Source organism: Gymnoscopelus microlampas, assembly GCF_963454915.1.
Source record: "Gymnoscopelus microlampas genome assembly, chromosome: 5".
Taxonomy (NCBI): Eukaryota; Metazoa; Chordata; class Actinopteri; order Myctophiformes; family Myctophidae; genus Gymnoscopelus; species Gymnoscopelus microlampas.
Genome location: NC_139942.1, coordinates 43,060,332 through 43,078,162, shown reverse-complemented (window position 1 = coordinate 43,078,162; position 17,831 = coordinate 43,060,332). Strand labels below are relative to the sequence as shown.

The following is a 17,831-nucleotide window of genomic DNA, read 5'->3' as shown; positions in this document are numbered from 1 at the left end:
GTTATTGCTACTACTTGTATTTTTTTGCTTGCATCTCCCTCTGTCTCTCCCTCTCTCTCTCTCTCTCTCTCTCTCTCCCCCCCAACACGGTCGAGGCAGATGGCCGGCTTGGCGCCCACCCTAGAGACTGGGTCTGCCTGACGTCTCTTCCAGTTAACTTGCCACTGTCGCAAAATTGCTTGCTCAGGGTGGGACAATGTCGGGTCTCTGCTCTACATGTAAAGTGTCTTGAGACAACTTGTTGTGATTTGACACTTTAATAAAAAATGAATTGAAAACTGAATTGAACTCCCTCCCACAGGACCAGCTCAGAGTGGAACCCTGCAAACCTACATGAGGACACCTGGCCTTTCAAAATGTGTATGTAGATTGTAGATCTGCTATTATTCACTAGTTTGGGTACCGGGTCCCAGAGTCCATTATGGCTGATCCTAATCTCTGTTCCTTTGTAGAAAAGAAAAACGGCAAATGGCGATTGTCATCATCATGCACGCAACTGTTTTATTAAATACTAACAGAGTCAGAATGAGAGATAGACAGATGGTACCTATACAGCATGACAGACTGGTTAACAAACAGGAGGATGGACAGACTAAACCAGTTCAAACAGGGCGAACCTTCATTCTGTGCATAAGTAATCCTTTAAGGCCTTGATATATGGATACATTTCCAGACAATGCCTGCCTTCTCAGTCTGTAGTTTGTAATTCATCAGTTTGACCCCTGCACTTCGTGCCAATGCTAGGCTTATTGCACACTCTGTAGTAAAACATGACCAAATTCAATAAATGTTTTAATGGTATGCTGTCATGTAAACATTTCAACAATTCCCCTTTGTAAAAAGGCAACTTTATCCAGTTTCAGTGCCTGAAAATGTTGCCATGTATCAGCGAGGCAGTGAGAGAGAGAGAGACAGAGAGTTTCTCATTATGTTTGCCCATTTTGGTATTGTTTCACAGTGTGATCTGAGCCATTGCAGTGCCCAAATTGTACATTCACATGTATGTGGATATACAGTAGGAACAGAAAACTGAAAGGTGTATTGTAATGACAGTGAAATGATAAAAAATAAAATAAAGAAATCAGTCTACATGTTCGTCAATATGGTCTTGGTCATATACTGGAATTCATTATTATGGAATCACAAGAATATTCACATATACTGTATACCAGAAAAGGACAACAAGAAACTAAAGAAGTTTTGCAGACAAGGATATACATTTTTCAACTTAATCAAGTTCTTCTGTGAACCGTAGTACACGGTTAGTCTGATCACTTTCATTCAATTCAAACAAACGAATGATCCAATATGAGAGTGATCATCTTCACTTTGATTGGAACAAACTTGTTACATCTACAGCTTTTCAGTATTTGAATAGACCTCCATGTAAATAAACAAAATAAAAAAGATAAAATAAATCCTTCCTTTTATAGAACTCAGCACATACAATGAAATGCCAGTGTGCACTGTATAATCCTGAGTTAGTTGAACTCAGAGTTAAATTACATGGCAAGTAGAAATGCGACATGAGGCGTGAATACACAGCAAATACAAATTATCTTAACGTACCCCAGAAGATCTACATACTAGATGCTTATCTGACAGTACTACAATGGGCCTCTTTAATGGATTGATCATCTTATCCTGCTGGAGGCCTGACTGCAACCACTCACAGCATTTCAGTCTAAGACTGAGTTTAGTCCGAGCCTGTGAGCTTTTTGTCCATTCATTCCAGTAGCCAGGCTTTCACTTGTCTCAGTAAGATTAGAATCCAGGTCATATAGTCAGGTCATTTTCACGACAGACTGAGTTCAGTGCATAGGTCTACCTGGCTACAGTGGAAATGAATGGATCCAAATGTCAAAGGCAACATCTTAACAAATCTCATTAACCCCGTTTCTCTCTCTCCGTCTCTCTCAGCCTCTTTCCCTTTGTTGACACCCAAAACAGAGCCATTAGCAGGCTGAGTTTGGCCGTTGCAGTTGTAACTATACAGTAAGAACTGCAACAGCTGTGTTTTAGAATGGATATGGTCTCACCAGTGATGTTATTGGAGGACCTTGTTCCATTATTGTTCTCCACTAACAAACACATGATTATATAAAAAAAAGAGTGAAAAACGTACCTACTGGACATTATCTATGGCTCTGTCTCCATCCAAAAGCTCATTGGCTGTTCTAGCTGCCCAACTTCAACACACATGTCCCCCTCCAACCCTATTACAGTTATCATTCATTATTGTATATGTCTACAATTTTATTTTACAAAATGCGCTCTTGTACAATATACATATAAAATCAAAACACAGGGAGGGCTAACTGACCAACGTACTGTTTGAAGAACGGAGTCATCCATGCATAACACGCTGTCTATATGTCCATCTCTCATCCCAGCACTAATGTTGTCATAGATTTGTCCCAGTAACCACACTATCATCACTACCACAGCAATCATCCCTGCCACCCAGCAGCACAAGCAGCTGTAGCCAACATCCTCACACCGCAGGCTGCCATAACATTCTGACATCACCAAAGAGATGACAATGGTTCCTAATGCCGATCCAAGGCACTCGTATCGTTTACGTATTTTCTACTTTTTTTGCGTTTAAGGCCCGATCCAGAGTAACTGGGTGAATTTCAGACAGAGAGCTGTATGTCTGTCTCCTTATAAGATGCATAACCATTTGGACCATTAAACTACTCATGGCTTCTCCAGGTCACTACCATAATCTCTATTCTATTAATATTTTATGAACATTAAACTTTGATTCTATACACCCCCCCCCCCCCCAATACAATGTTATCAAGAGCAATATACAGGCTGGTAAGACACACTTTATAAACAATTCACCGATATTTGTATCTATTTTGCTTCACAGTCAACAGTTGAAGTATTGCAACAGTGAGCTACAATTTTTTTAATTGATGTCAATGTTTCAAGTGCATGAAAGCAAAAAAAAATGTTCATTTTAGCTCAATACTTTTGTTATTGGCTGGATAAATGTCATGTCAAACACAGACCATTATGGTTGAGGGCACAACAGAATTCGACTATTTCCAACACCTCAAGAATGGACATCATTCAAACCAGTGACTTGTTCAGGCTAATTGAAATACAAACCATTTGTTTGCCGTCGCTGTCAGGCATAAACCTTGTATCTCCATATTTCATCTTATGTTTTTTTCATAAGTTATAAAATGAATGTTTATACATTTTATACTTTGTCGTATGACACTCACACAAAAGTAGTGAAAATAGCCGATCTACAAGCTCACAATGCGTCATGATGATGACATGTGAGCTTGTTCAAAAAGAAGTTTGAAAACATTCACCTATGACATGCCCAAAATAGGGAACACAGGTTGAAAGTGGTTAAGTCTGTGAGTTTTATAAATATTTAACCAATTAAAATATTAAAAGATCTTGACTATGTATATTTTTCCATAAACTTAAAATAAACTATTTTAGAAATACAAGTTTACAGCCTGACAGTGACACATGGCAATCCAATCTGGGAACCCAGAGCCAACTGAAAAGGAAAAAAACAACGACCTCTGCTGTTTGTAACTAGCAGAATCTGTTCTTGAGAGATTAATGGCAACCTAACAGTTGGGCACAATATAACACTATGAAATGATCTCTGCATTTTGCAGGCTTGTATCGCCCACAGGTTGTTTTTATCTCTCTCCTGTATGATGAGTATCAGGGATGATGGGAGACAGAGGTGGGAATTGTGCAAGCTTGCTGCAGTTATCTTTTAGTCCAGGCTAGTTAATATGATTTCCTCAGCAAATGAATGAGGATAAATGACAAAGTAAAACATGAACACCCCCTAAGAAGCAGGTCGACCGAACAATCCAGGAACTCTGACTAGGATATTACAGACGTATGACAAATTAAAGGAAAAACCAAAAAACTAAACAAACCAAAAGTGAGTCATATTAAAGTATTGGAGCACCATGAGCCGCCAGAACATCTTCAATGCATCTTGGCAAATATTCTACTGTACAATACTGTGGAACTCTACTGTCTGGAGGGAATGAACACCATTCCAAAAAAAGATCTTCCTAATTTGGCGTTTTGGGATCATGGTGATGAGGAGCACTATCCAAAATCTCTCGTAAGTGTTCAATTGGGTTGAGATCTGGTGTCTGAGGGCCATAGCGTACGATTCACATAATTTTCATACTCATCAAACCATTCAGAGACCCATCGTGTCCTGTGGATGGGGGCATTGTCATCCAGGAAGAGACCACTCCCTCTAGGACAGTAGTGTTTCTTCCCAAGGCGATTATCCACTTTGGAAGAGTCACTTTAGCAGTAACCCTTCCCTTTAAGTAGGGACAAGGGGCCCAAACTATGCCCCGCATAGCATACCACAGCCACCGGAAGCTCAGAACCGGACTCATCTGACCCCATAACCCCCCCACCCCACCACTGAACTCTCAAATGTGCATGTCTTTGTAATGAGGCTTTTATGCACTGTAACTTTACTATAACATCACGCTCTCTATGTAGTTGTCGACGGACTGTTCTCGCTGACGGTGTGATCACATTCTGCATTGACATCCTCAGTCACCTGAGGAAGAGCTGCTCTTCTTTCCTTGCATATCGCTCTTAATGCACCAGTGTCATATAGAATGTACGCTTTTACCACATTTTCCGATCGACTCACATACACTTAGATTGAAGTGCAGATGTCACTTTAGACACGGTTCCTATTGAAACACCAGCCACTAGGGCAGTGACTTTGTGACTGAAGCTCCTGCCACCTGTACCACATTAATAATGAACCCTCTTTCACAGTCATTTAGATCTTTTTCTCCTGCCATCTTGATCCCAAATCTAGGTCAACTGGGGCTGCTCAGCATTTCTGTACATGCCACAAAGCAAGATCAAATGTTAATTGCGTAATTGTATTATACAGTCCACCTGTATGGAAGCATCTGCAATTTGTTATGATTTTCTCCGCATTTATCCAGGTTTTTCCTTTTAATTTGTCAACTGTCTGTATATTCTGACAATTAATATTCAGACTGTATATTCTTTATATCTTTTTATACATTTGGAAGTTGTGTGGTTGGGATGAATGAAAAAAGGGTCATACTTAGTTCTCAGATCAGCTTTAGGGATAGCAGCACCCGATCATTTTAGATGCTGAAATATTATATATGGCTCGTCACAAACTATGAAAAGATTAGGGCATGCAAATTTGTTTTTAGAAAACATGTTTAGGATTAAATTAATTCTTCTTCCATCCGACCTGGATTCATTCGTTTGTCCTGATGGTGTTGCCTGATCATCATGGCAGTGCATGTGATGACAAAGAACACGTCCTGTTTGTCTGAATGATCGGTGGTCGCTTTGCCCCAGAACAACGATAAGATTGAGGGAAGGTGATAAATAACCATGACAGTGATGTCCCGTCCAGCCCCGGCGCCCATTTGTCGGCGTGGGTATCCTCCATTGTGCTCTTGAACTTTTACCATCCACATTAAAGTTGTTCTGCCATGGTGTGTAATGGTGAGACGTGTGAACGAGCGAGACTCCATTGTTCCACTGCTCACTGTGAGTGTGTATGTGATAGGCCTACACTGTACACACGGGTGCCTTGTTGTGTCGTAACCGATCTTACTCGCAAGTATCGAATGTGTGAGCGAGCTGCGCACAGAGCCATTGATATGCGTCTGTCTGGCCAATGCAGTTCTCAAGCGACGAGCACGTATGCGTCACAATCCCATTCTACTTCTCTTGTTAAGTTCACTGATGGGAGTGTTGGGACATCTCACTGCGATGGAAAACAGAGAACAGCCAGCACCTTTTTAAAAGGCCAATTTATACTTCTTTGCGGCTGTGTCATACAGTACGACATAAATAATGCATTTTTTAATTCCTCAAAATACGTGTTTTTTTTTTGTCGTACAATACGGCCGTGTGTTTAGATTAGCCTTTCGTTTTGAGAGAATGGTGCCCCTATAAAGTACCTTCTGGTCATGATATCAATGGCTCTGTGTGTTTGTGTTGATCAGTGCTTCTCGGGATCCCACTGTGGTAGTTTCGCCACCAGAGCCTTGTGGTCCAGGCCAACGCTGGCCACCAGTCCTCCTTTGTTGGCCTCGGTGCCACCGTAGTTAATGTCCTCCCCCTGGAGGGTTGTCATCTGACCATCTGAAATGAGCATCACTACAGTCAGCACAGCTTCTAAGCTCATGCACGGTACAATCCTCAGTGTTAGTTTAAGCCATTAAGACCGGGAAAGTATCTGTGTCATTTTAGCTATTGAAAAATAGCAGATATACAAGCTCATAGCGCGGCACCGAGTGCTGCGCTATGGAACCGGAACGATCGCCCCAAAACACACTCGCCCCCAGTTTTTACTGAGGTTACGTGTAGGAGTACCTGGTGGCGACCGTTCCCAGGTTATTCAGGTTATCCTATGTTATAAAAGTTTATATCCAGGCCATGAGGCCATATAGCTACATATTATTGAACGTGTTGTGTTTATTACTATTATTATTTGGCATCGAGACAGAGAGCTCAGTCTAACATTATACTAATTTGTCAAACGCATGGATTAAAGCGAAAGAAAATCTCACGACTTGAAAATATGTGTATGACCCAGTCCTGTGAAACACAATATGTAAAATGATGATGTTTTAGTAATGCTGTTCCTGCAGTTCATACCTGACCAGGTGAATAAATCACAGATTAAGGCTTTAACCTTCGACTTTGAATAAAATATCCCAGACTATTAAGATTTTATGGAAGATTCTTCTGAACATATTGCTAGTTGGACCACTTCAAATGCTCTAATCTTAAAATAACCGAAAATTGCAGATCTACAAGCTTTTAGATAGTCTATTTTCGCTGCGCAACATGCTTCCATAGAAGACATGCATGGCTTCTAGAAAATCGATTATTGCCCTTGACACGTCGACTCGCGAAATATGAGTCGTTTCACATCCCTCACGTCCCTCGGTTGGACACCAACTGGTTGAGTATGAAGCTTAAAGTGCAATATCTCCCCATGCTGGTCTTTGCTCAGTGGCAGAAATGTCACTCCCGTGTGGAGACCTGGGCTCCAAAAATGTTACGGATTGCAGCTTTGACTTAAGAAACAGAACAAAAAAAAAATCAAAGCTCATATACCATACCCAGTGCAGCTAGCAGTGCAGCTCCAGCACAGATGTCCCACTTCTTAATGTAGGTTACATGAATGTAGACGTCTGCCTGGTCTGAGGCATCCATCTCACCCTGTGGCAGTTCCAAAAGAGACAGGACTTTATAGCCTGTACAGAGGGAGGGAGAGAGAGACAGAGAGAGAGAGAGACACACACACACACACACACACACACACACACACACACACACACACACACACACACACAGAGAGACAGAGAGAGAGAGAGAGAGAGACACACACACACATACACACACAGAGAGACGGAGAGAGCGAAAGCGAGAGAGAGAGAGAGAGAGAGAGAGATTTTCATGAGGCAATCTGTACTGTCCTTTAACTACATTAACCATGGCATCCCTATTTTGGGCATGTCATTATAGGTCAAAAAAAGAAGAAAATAAAATAAAATATAGCTGCAAGCAGCGATAATATGGGGCCAGGAGAGAGAAATGATAATTCCTTTAACAGGTCAGTTCATGAAAGTCCTTGCGGTCTTGTTTCCAATGAGTGCCTGTGAGCAATTAGGGGTTAAGAGTCTTGCTCAGGGACAAATTTCATTTCATCGACACATTTGCTGACCTGGCCTGGAATCGTACATAGAGACATAGAGAGAGACAAATGGAATAGATTGAAGAGACAGAGAGAGAGACATGGAAACGGAATAGATTGAAGAGAAAGACATGGAAATGGAATAGATTGAAGAGAGAGAGAGAGAGCGCCATGGAAACGGAATAGATTGAGTCATGTTTTTTGCATTTCAACTTAAATGAGTCTGCATCAAGTGAGGCTTGAACAGGCAACCTTACGGTCATGAAGCACTCTTAGGTAGCTGCAACACTACCTATAGTGCTATATCTTTGTCCAGGCTGATATTGTCTGTTGAGGATGACAAACTCTTGCCTTCTGTCATGACCCAAGCCCCTGTTTCACTAACACTAAGATCACTCGTTCACAAACCATTTACCAATGAAGAAATTGTACATCTCCTCAGAACCAAAATTAGTGAAAGTAGCCGATCTACAAGCTCACAAACCATTAAAAGTTGTCAGATTGTACATTGGCTATTTTCACAATGAAGTATGTTATACATTGAAAAAACATACTCTCATTGCTATCTGAAAAGTTGTGAGATTGTAGATCAGCTGTATGTAAAAAACACTCAATTAAGTATTTCATGTTATCTTTAACAATTGCAGATGTATTCATTGATAGTCATGTTGTGTGAAATGCAACTCAGATGAAGTCTGCACCAAGTGAGGCTTGAACTGGTGACCTTCAGGTTGTGGGGCACACATTTAAGCGAGAAGCCACCAACAGACAAGAACCTCTGAAAAAGGAGATCACACAGATCATACAGTTTCACGCAAATAGCTGAAAAATCCTGGGTTTAAGTGTTTTTCAAACTGCTCAAGATTGCGGACAATCTAAGGGCGGTGCTTACTGGTCAACGTGATAGATGTGTTCCTCATTAGTCAAGGCACATGTGTAAGCAGGTCTAATGGCTGTCGGCCAAACGAGGCATGACTTTTGCCTGTTTAAAGTTTCAATTTTCAAAAAATTGCTATAGCGCCCCCGTTTGACCAATTGGAGTAAGATTGGTTTCAGTGATATTTGGAATGGCCCTTTACATTTCTGCAAAGTTTCAAAGAATGGTAAGTCTGCATGTATGTGTTAGGGGCAGATGAATAATTGTCATAAAACTGCAATATTCATTGGCTCATTAAAGCTTCATTTTTTCACTTATGGAAGATATTTTGCAAACGTTTTTTGGTATAGGTCCAAAGTTCATGTGTAAAAAGTTTCGTGCAGATTACTCAAAAATCCCAGGAGGAGATAGGTTTTAACTGTTTTTCATATAATTCCAAATGGTGGGAGATCTAAAGGTCAGAGGTCAAAAGTCAGAGTGTGAAAGTTGTTCAGCATGAGGAGACGCATGTGTGCATCGAAGTTTCATGGCTGTAGGTCAAACACGGCATGAGTTGTACCTGTTCAAAGTTGGCATTTTTCAATTGAGTGCTATAGCGCCACCTTTTGACGAAAGATTGTGAGAATTATTTCTTGATCGTTTTTCATGACCATCTATCATATGGCCGAGTTTCATAAAAAGCGACTGCACGGTTCAGCCAGAACTGCCAAAAGTGGCAGAAGAAGAAGAAACGGAATAATGCGAATAACAATATGGGTCCATGCTGGAAGCCTGGCCCCATAATAATCAAATATTTATTTCAATTTTGTTTTAATATTCTCATGGTATAGGCCTATATGCTCACCTGCTCCACCTGCAGGTATGATGGTGGTATTGACTCCGAATGCGTCCTGAATGAAATTTTTAACCTTCCCAGCATGAGAGCGGGACACAACGACCTTGGGGGGGTTGGCGGCGTAGGAGGAACGTGCAGCCACGTTGGTCCCCCCTCCCACCAATGCCCAGGCTGCCGGAGCACAGAGAGAAGACACACACACACAAATATTAATGCAGATTCATGAACATTGATTTATTGATAAAAACATACTCAAGTTTAACTGGCAAAGGGTGCTTTTCACAAGCTATTGACATTTTGGCTGCTTATTTGCATGGTCAATCTGATCGATACCGAGGGGGGATTTATTAAGCTTACTGAATATTACACACTTACCAGTGTATCCTGTGAAGGGTTTATGTATGACCCCTATGATTGGTTTACCATTCACAGCCACACACACCATGGTGGTCACGTACTGCACCAGGTTCTCTGTGTATGTACACACACACACACACACACACGCACACGCACACACACACACACACACACACACACACACACACACACACACACACACACACACACACACAGATATGGGGGGGGGGGGGGGTGGTTACATGAAGATATAGAGGAGGAAGATCCATAGAGGAAGATGACACAGAAAGATAAGAAGGGAGGGTGTAGGAGAGGCAGGTAAGGAGATAGGTAAGGAGATAAAGACAGGGAGTGACGAGAAATTTAGGATGGAAGAATAGACACCAGAGTGAAGAAAAGGAGAGAAGGAGAGATGTGAGTCTCCCATTTCATTTTGGTATGAGCCCACAGTAGGGGTGCAATAGTTAATCGAAATAATGGATCTAATCAATTATATTAAAAAAGCAGATAGTATGACATTATAGAAACAATAGAAATGTTGCTTCTTCCCACCAATTTTCATTTTTAAAAATAGCATAAACAGCTGATCTACCGTCTCACACTGCTTGTGAATTTGTAGATTGGCTATTTTCACTAATCCATTTAGCTGGCTATTAAAAAAAAATCTATACACGTTTTGATAAAAAAATAAAACAGATTATAATAACCGTTAAAAACATATTCGATAGTTGCAGTTGCAGCCCTAGTAAAAAAGTCCAGGACACGGACACACACCAGTGTACTCCTGTGTAGCATCCAGGGGGTCTATCCATATGGTGATGGCCTCAGCAGGGACCTCTTTGACTCCCTCTATCTTCTGGATGTCAGCTGGGATTTCACGGTTCCATACCTCATGCTCCTCGTCTGCTGCGTTGTCGTGTTCCTCACTGTTCACCTGAAACCAAAAGTAGGGGGGTGCAACAATGAATCTAATATAAAAATAGAATCGATAATCTGTAATTTAATAAAACATCAACAAGTAATAATCGATCCCTATTTTGGTCATTATAAGCAAAAAAAAAAAAGTTTTTCTTTACGTTAAAAAAGCTGATCTACAAGCTCATTGTTAGCTTGTAGATAAACTATTTTCATATTTTCTGCACGACACTGTTGTGCAACAAAGTGTAAGATAAAGCTTAGGTGGGTAATCGATCCGCTGATATAGTATATCGTCTCTGTCGGATGGAAACCGCATATGTCCAAAACTATTACTTTTCAGGATTCAAATTCAAAAGTAGCAAAAGTAGGAGACCTACGCTTTGCGCCGCAACCCTTTTCAAGCTTGTGGATCTGCTACTTTTGATGCTTTTGTGTGACACTGTAGTATGATCAAGTAGGGCGTTCATTTACAAAAAGAGATAAGAGGTTTCTGCCCGACAGCAACGATACACAGTATATAAATCCCCCTGTATTGTTTTCCAGACACTGAACAAGGTGGCGAGAAGCCCCCAATCCAAAAACCTGCTTCTCGATTATTCAATTAATAGAAAAGGTTATCCATAGAATAATCGCTAAGAATATAATGGAAGTGCCCAGATGAAAATGACAGCATTAACCTTTTTCAACCTGGCATCCCTCCCTACTTCGGGCACGTCATTATAGGGCATTTATTATTAGGTATTTATTAAAAAACATATTTTTTTTAATTCCAAAAATAGCAGCCAGATCTAATAGCTCACAACACTTTGCAAATGTAAGCTTGTAGATAAACTTGTCTTGCTATTTGATGTACAAAAAAGTACATAGGGCTTAAGTGGTTCAAAGCGTGCAAGCGCGTGCAGTGGAAAATATGCTTTTGTTTTTCTAGGACAAAGTGGTCACCAAAACCTGATAAGTAACTTTTACAATGCGATGTAAAAAAAAAGGCGTGAAGAAGGTGTGTCTCTCGGATAAAGTTTCAAATTCTATAGAAGAAACTCGGGTAACCATGTTATTATTTGAGCCCTACCAGGAAAAAAATAAGCTGTTTCCCAATATGACAATATCAAGCTATCCCATGTTATTGAGATGTGACTCTATAATCAGGGGTGCACATAACTTTTTAGGTCTGGTACGCAGAAGAGCACCTGGACATGTGACTTGGTGCGCATGGCGCCCGTCCCGTTTTGTCAACGGGGGGGGGGGGGGGGGGGTTCAGCCCGGACAGTTTTGTCAACGGGGGGGGGGGGGGGTTCAGCACGGTGCCCACCGGACAGTTTTGTCAACGGGGGGGGGGGCGAGAAAAAAAGGACGCTCTGCTTCTAAATTCCGCCGATTTTCGCCGTTTTTTTTTCTCACGCTGTTAGATAAAGCCCCCAAGGTTGGTGCCCTGTGCTGCTGCGCTGATTTTATCCGCCAGATTGGGACGTTCACGGCATATTTTGCACCATTACGGTGCGTTCATCATCGGTGACGAGTGCGAGGCGATGCGAGGCGACGCGAGTCTGCCTAATGGCTGTACATGGGGCCGACGGGTGCTTTAGAGTGATTGTGGCTTCAGGAAGTAAATTCCTAGCCTCGATCTCCAGGCTTTTATTTTTTAGTTTTGCTAAAAAATAAAAGCTTGGAAATTCCTGTCCCAGCTGTTGGTGCGCAAAAGCGCCTCGCGTCGCCTGATGTGGTGCGCATTTTTTATTTTGGGTGCGCATGCGCACCTGCGCACCAGTTATGTGCACCCCTGTCTATAATACAAGTGTTAGTAATTTCCGTCTCTTTCATTTTTAAAAAGGTTATTTTCGGGCAGAGGTTTCTCTATCTGGATCCCATACAGTTCAATGCAGAGAGACAGGAAATTAAGGGGGGGAGAGAGGGCATGATATCCAACAAAGCTACCGTACTACGGCGTTGATACACCAAGCGTTTAACCACTGGTGAGCTCCAAGCCTTTCTCTTTTAGGTTAATTGAGGGTATTTAAACCCTGAGTTATACTTATATATGCACCGCTTAATTGCGCACCTAAGACACCACCAAAAATAGCAGATCTACAAGCTCACAACAGATCTGCAATTTTGGTGTGCGACCAGGTTTGTGCTCCATGTATGAGTCAGGCATTAGTCACCATCTTCTATTGGACAACTGCTTTGTTGTGCTCACCATCAGTTCAGGATATGTGTTCTTGATCAGGTAGAACATCTTCCTATGCGACCTGAGGTCCCCCAGCGTTAGAGCCTCGTTGGCTCCCTCTTTGGTTTTACCCTTGGACCTCTCTGCAAGGGCATTCTCGTCACGTACCTTCTTCACCTGGAGGAACACAATACAAGGCAGATGAGAAATCTCACAAGTATGTCCCAGAGAAGTGGAAGAACCTCTGATTCTAGACCAGTGATTCTCAAACTTTTTTGTGCCAAGGACCCCCAAATTGATATGTATTTGGCCACAGACCCCCACCTGAATATGTTGTGCCAGCAAACCCCAGAAGCAAAGATTTGAGTTCAAAATGTTCGCCTTTTAAAAAAAAAGATTCCAAGATTTGCACACTTTTTGAGACTTTTCAAATATAGCAGATCTACAAGTATATCTACTTGTATATCTGCTATTTTTGAATAGCCAAACTAAGTATAAAATAATGGATAAAGTGGTTAAAATGATTGTGATGTTTTATTAACTAATTTAGCTGGGGACCCCCTGGTATCCCCCCATGGACCCTGGGGGGGTCCATACATGTTCTAGAGAACCAATGTTCTAGACCACGTTCAAAAGTAGTCGTGGGAGAAAATAGGATGAAGTCATCAAGGGCTTTACTGACCTGTGTGTTGTTCATGTTATTGAAATGTGAATAAAGAACTCCCATGAAAGACAACGGGTTTTCAATGATGCCAAATATACAGTGTATTGTCGCTGAGGGATGAAAACGTTGCATCTCAATATTTCATCTTTTTATTTTTTCATAGATTAGATTAGGTTTTTTTTCATAGATTAACGCCCTATTTTATACTTCGTCATATGGGAGTGTCACGCAAAAGTAGCTAAAATAGTCAATATACGGTACAGTACAATCGATTGTATGTATTTTTCACTTCGTTTTTTCATGTTTACAAATGCTCACCTATAATGATACCCAAAATAGGCGCACCAGGTTGAAACTAAGTGATTAAGTCTATCTGTGGGTTTTATATTTAATAGATAGAAAGTAATCACAAGAGCTCTGGTTTAGAGATGGGCAGGGGTGTATTGAAAAGAATGTTGTTGTTTTTTTCTTTCTTTTTTTTGAAAAACATGTTCAGAACCCAAGATATCATCATCTGAAGATGTGCAGCTCCATCCACCCCTTGTTTAACTTAGAACTGAAAAAGGCTGTATCTCGCTTCCTAAGCACTTTTTGTTTTCTGTGAAAAAAACTCTGGCACTTTTCAGAATCAATTCTGAAATAATTCTGGCAATCCTGGCACTCAATGAGTTAATGACGTCACGCGCGTGCACACTGCGTGCATTTTATTTTACCTTAAAGTAGTTAACATGTTTGTATCGGAAATGTTTTTAGCTTAGTTTTAGTCTTTTTAAACTAATACAAATTCAAGCAATGCCATGAATTATAGAGCTGAAACTAAAAGTTAGCTTTGAACGAATATCCTTCTCTTCTTCAACGGTGGCTGAGGCATTGCTGTGTGCAGATAGGACACTGGCAGCAGTGGCTGCCATGTGCTTACCTTGTAGCCTATATATTGTATTTCCTGAATTCTCAACAATTTGAACTTGTTTGTTTCTCAGTTAAGAGTCCATTAGCACGCACCACTGATGTGCCTACTGTACATACCATGCATCTTTGCAAAATACTCTAATGCGTTCTAAGTGGTTCCCAAACCTTTTAGCTCAAGGCCCAAAAGAGAAATTAGATGTTTGCCCGGGACCCAAACTAGTGAAAATAGCAGATCTACAAACTCACAACGCGGCACGCTGCAAGCTGGTGGATCTGCTATTTTCACTACTTCTTAACACGTTGCCTGCCAATAATGCATATATGCATTCTAATGAATCCATCACTTGCACTGCTCTAATAATGAACAAAATCAACATATGATTTCACCTCGATGCCACCTTGTACTGCAGCCTCCACGGACAGAGCCAGCAGGTCCCTCAGATCCACTGCTCTCCTTTGTCTGGAGGAACGGAGAGATGGAGAGATGGAGGGAGGACGGGAGTGAGAGAGGGAGAGAGGTCAACGGGTGGAAAGCAGAGTAAGAAGTAGGGGGAAGAAAAAAGGACATTAACCAAACCATTCCATTAACGATGAAAGCCATTAAAAAAATCAAAAGGGAGACAAAGAGAGGGAGGTGGTGGGGAGAGACGAAGAGAGGCAGAAGAGAGAGGGATAGAGGCAGATGCAATGAAGGGAGAAAGCAAGGGAAGGGTGAATATGAGGAAGAGATTGATTTAATTGTGATGTGAACTTAATGCGTTCACCATTTAAGAATCACATGGAAAACAATGGAGAAGCCAGGCACAGAAGGGAAGGGATGGGATGGAGGAGAAGGAGAAAAGGAGGACAGGAGGATGCATGGAGGAATGGCACAGGAGAGTGTGAAAAAAGAGGAGATATGGGTCGGTGGTGGAAGGGAGGTTCAGAAAAGACAGAGATGAATGAGAAGATGTAAACATTAAGCCTGAGTCATACTTTAAGTGCGGGTGTCGCGTTGCCAGTTGGTAGATCGGCCATTTTCGTTGCGCGATTCAAGTATGAATCAAGGGTTACACTTATGTGTACTTGAGGGTACAGGACACTTCCCAGAGTCGCCTGAATGAACATTTTGCTTCAAATTAACAAAACATCCAGAACTTTTGACAATAGTTATTATGTTAGAGGTAGAAATGTGTCTAGTCGACCACAATGGAAACGAGCCCCTGGGGATTTTTGTGTTATCCTTTTAGCATACATTTAGACTGTACTATCTCTACTGTTGACAATCTGGTTAATAAAGTGTTCAACCAATAAACCAACAAGTCTGTTAATTGAATGCGTTGGTGCAATATTTTTTAATAGTACTGCCAGAATGTAACAATAAAGTATATTTTAACTCTTTTTTTAAAGAAAGATGAGTGCCTTGAATCTTTGTCTTCAGTAATGTAATTGTTAAACATTTGACAAATCCAAATTCCAGATAAGACACTGTTAGCTTAATGGTTACAGCACATGTACATGCAAGTTTATAGCCCTAGTATTTCAAATTTTCTGTCTTTGCATAAATCATTGCATTTATCATCCGGCCACGTTACTTGATTAGGATTGGCACATAATGCAGTTGTGTGGGTGGAGAATGGAGAATGGAGAGAAGAGTCACAGTGCAGATAACATTGTGACATAATACGCAAAATGCCTTTATAGAGTGGTGGTATACATTGTGCATGGAACCACAATGGCAGGTTAATGTCCACGTTGCCTTACTTACTATATGGCTCCTCAGTGTTCATTTACCCATGTGTTACTCTGAGAGTGTGTGACACCAAATGGACCATTTTCAAACACTCAATAGTTAAATTAACATAGGATTCTACTTGATCTATCTATCTATCTATCTATCTATCTCACAACCACACTCATATGCTATAGACCAGTGGTGGAAAGTAACTAAGTACATTTACTCAAGTGCTGTACTTAAGTACACTTTTGGGGCGTTTTACTTTACTGGAGTATTTCTACATTTTAATACTTTTTACTTCTACTTACTTCTACTACACTACATCTCAGAGGCAAACATATTGTACTTTTACTCTACTACAATTGTTTGAAAACTTTAGTTACTAGTTAACCCAGATTTGGCACAAACAAGTGGTTGAACCATAGACTGTATAGGGTTGAACTCGTTCTCCTGCTATGCAACAAAAATGAGGAATGCCCTACCAAAAGTAGTGAAGGAGTGTAAAACGCTACTCACTTTCAAACATGCCCTAAAAAAAATACCTTCAGGAGGCTGCAATTCGAAACTGGCCCCTGTCTAAGTCATAACCTAGCCCCCCTCCCACCCCCTTCAGGAGGCTGCAATTCCAAACTGGCCCCTGTAAAAGTCATAACCTAGCCCCCCCCCCTCGAACTGTCTACTGGACATTTTGATCTGCTATTTTCAAACATTGTAGTACTTTTACTTTTGGTACTTTATTATTTTTATGCCAATACCTTTGTACTTTTACTCAAGTACGTTTTGAATTCCGGACTTTCACTTGTAACAGAGTATTTCTACATTGCAGTATTGATACTTTTACTTAAGTAAAACATTTGAGTACTTTTCCCACCACTAACCTGAAGGCTGCCAGGCGGTTGGAGATGACCCCGGCGTACAGGTGGTAGATGACGCCGAAACCCAGGATGCAGAACACGGCCACGCCGAGGGGCGACAGGCGGATCCCCATGGGAGCCATGATCAGATCTCACAACCCTATCTACACACCAACACACACACAACTTAATATGTACAGAAGGAACCCTGTCTCTCTGCTGGAACCCCGCGACCCGACTCCGGATAAACGGTTTAAGATGGATGGATGGACCCTGGCTCTCAATGAACCGATGTGTGTGTGTGTGTGTTGTTGTCTCCAGACTAGACAGCAGCCCGATCTGCCGTTAACACACGCTATAATAATTAGCCAGATAATACGTGGTTAATGGCAGCAACCGACATGTTATGTCCACTTGCACTGGAAAGGCGACAGCTAGACTGCGCCGTTGCAGTGTGTTATATAATATGTAGAATGAATGTTGAATAGTCCCAGTCGTCCATGTAAAACATCATGTCATCATCATCATCATCACAACAGAACAACCACTGCTCTGTTCCTGCTCTGTCTACTTCCTCTCTACGTACACACTGTGGGAGGAGCCTAGAGGTCGAAGACGTTCTCTACTACCGGGTTGTCTTAGTAGTGACGTCATCGTATGGGGTGTGTCTCTGGGTAGTCACCAGAGACACACCCCATATGATACAGTAGACTCTACTGTATGGGTGTATGTACACTTTACAATATAGCTTAATTAATGGTGTACACCGTGTACAGAAAATCATGCATTAGTAAATAAGTGGTTATG

The 17,831-nt window shown here is 41.4% G+C and overlaps 1 protein-coding gene and 1 long non-coding RNA gene across 4 annotated transcripts; both read right to left on the bottom strand.

Annotated features, from left to right (window-relative positions):
* Positions 1–481: 481 nt before the first annotated feature.
* On the bottom strand, positions 482–4,399 carry LOC311044811. Its single transcript, XR_014600742.1, has 2 exons — positions 3,608–4,399; positions 482–3,511 (listed from the first exon to the last, which is right to left on the bottom strand). It is a non-coding gene; the product is annotated as an uncharacterized lncRNA (long non-coding RNA).
* A 42-nt stretch (positions 4,400–4,441) lies between these two features.
* On the bottom strand, positions 4,442–17,583 carry bpnt2 (3'(2'), 5'-bisphosphate nucleotidase 2). Of its 3 annotated transcripts, none has more exons than XR_014600882.1 (9): positions 17,049–17,583; positions 14,841–14,913; positions 12,911–13,057; positions 10,573–10,732; positions 9,817–9,912; positions 9,451–9,612; positions 7,155–7,289; positions 5,868–6,168; positions 4,442–5,818 (listed from the first exon to the last, which is right to left on the bottom strand). XR_014600882.1 is itself a non-coding variant. In XM_084058758.1 (9 exons), exons 1-8 carry the CDS (start codon positions 17,165–17,167, stop codon positions 6,026–6,028), a joined length of 1,035 nt encoding a protein of 344 aa, XP_083914884.1. In that variant the 5' UTR covers positions 17,168–17,583; the 3' UTR covers positions 4,442–5,788; positions 5,985–6,025. The 3 variants fall into 3 exon arrangements, 2 of the variants coding, with proteins under 2 accessions (XP_083914884.1, XP_083914883.1); XM_084058758.1 differs by having other exon boundaries at positions 4,442–5,788; positions 5,985–6,168; XM_084058757.1 differs by having other exon boundaries at positions 4,442–6,168.
* Positions 17,584–17,831: the final 248 nt, after the last annotated feature.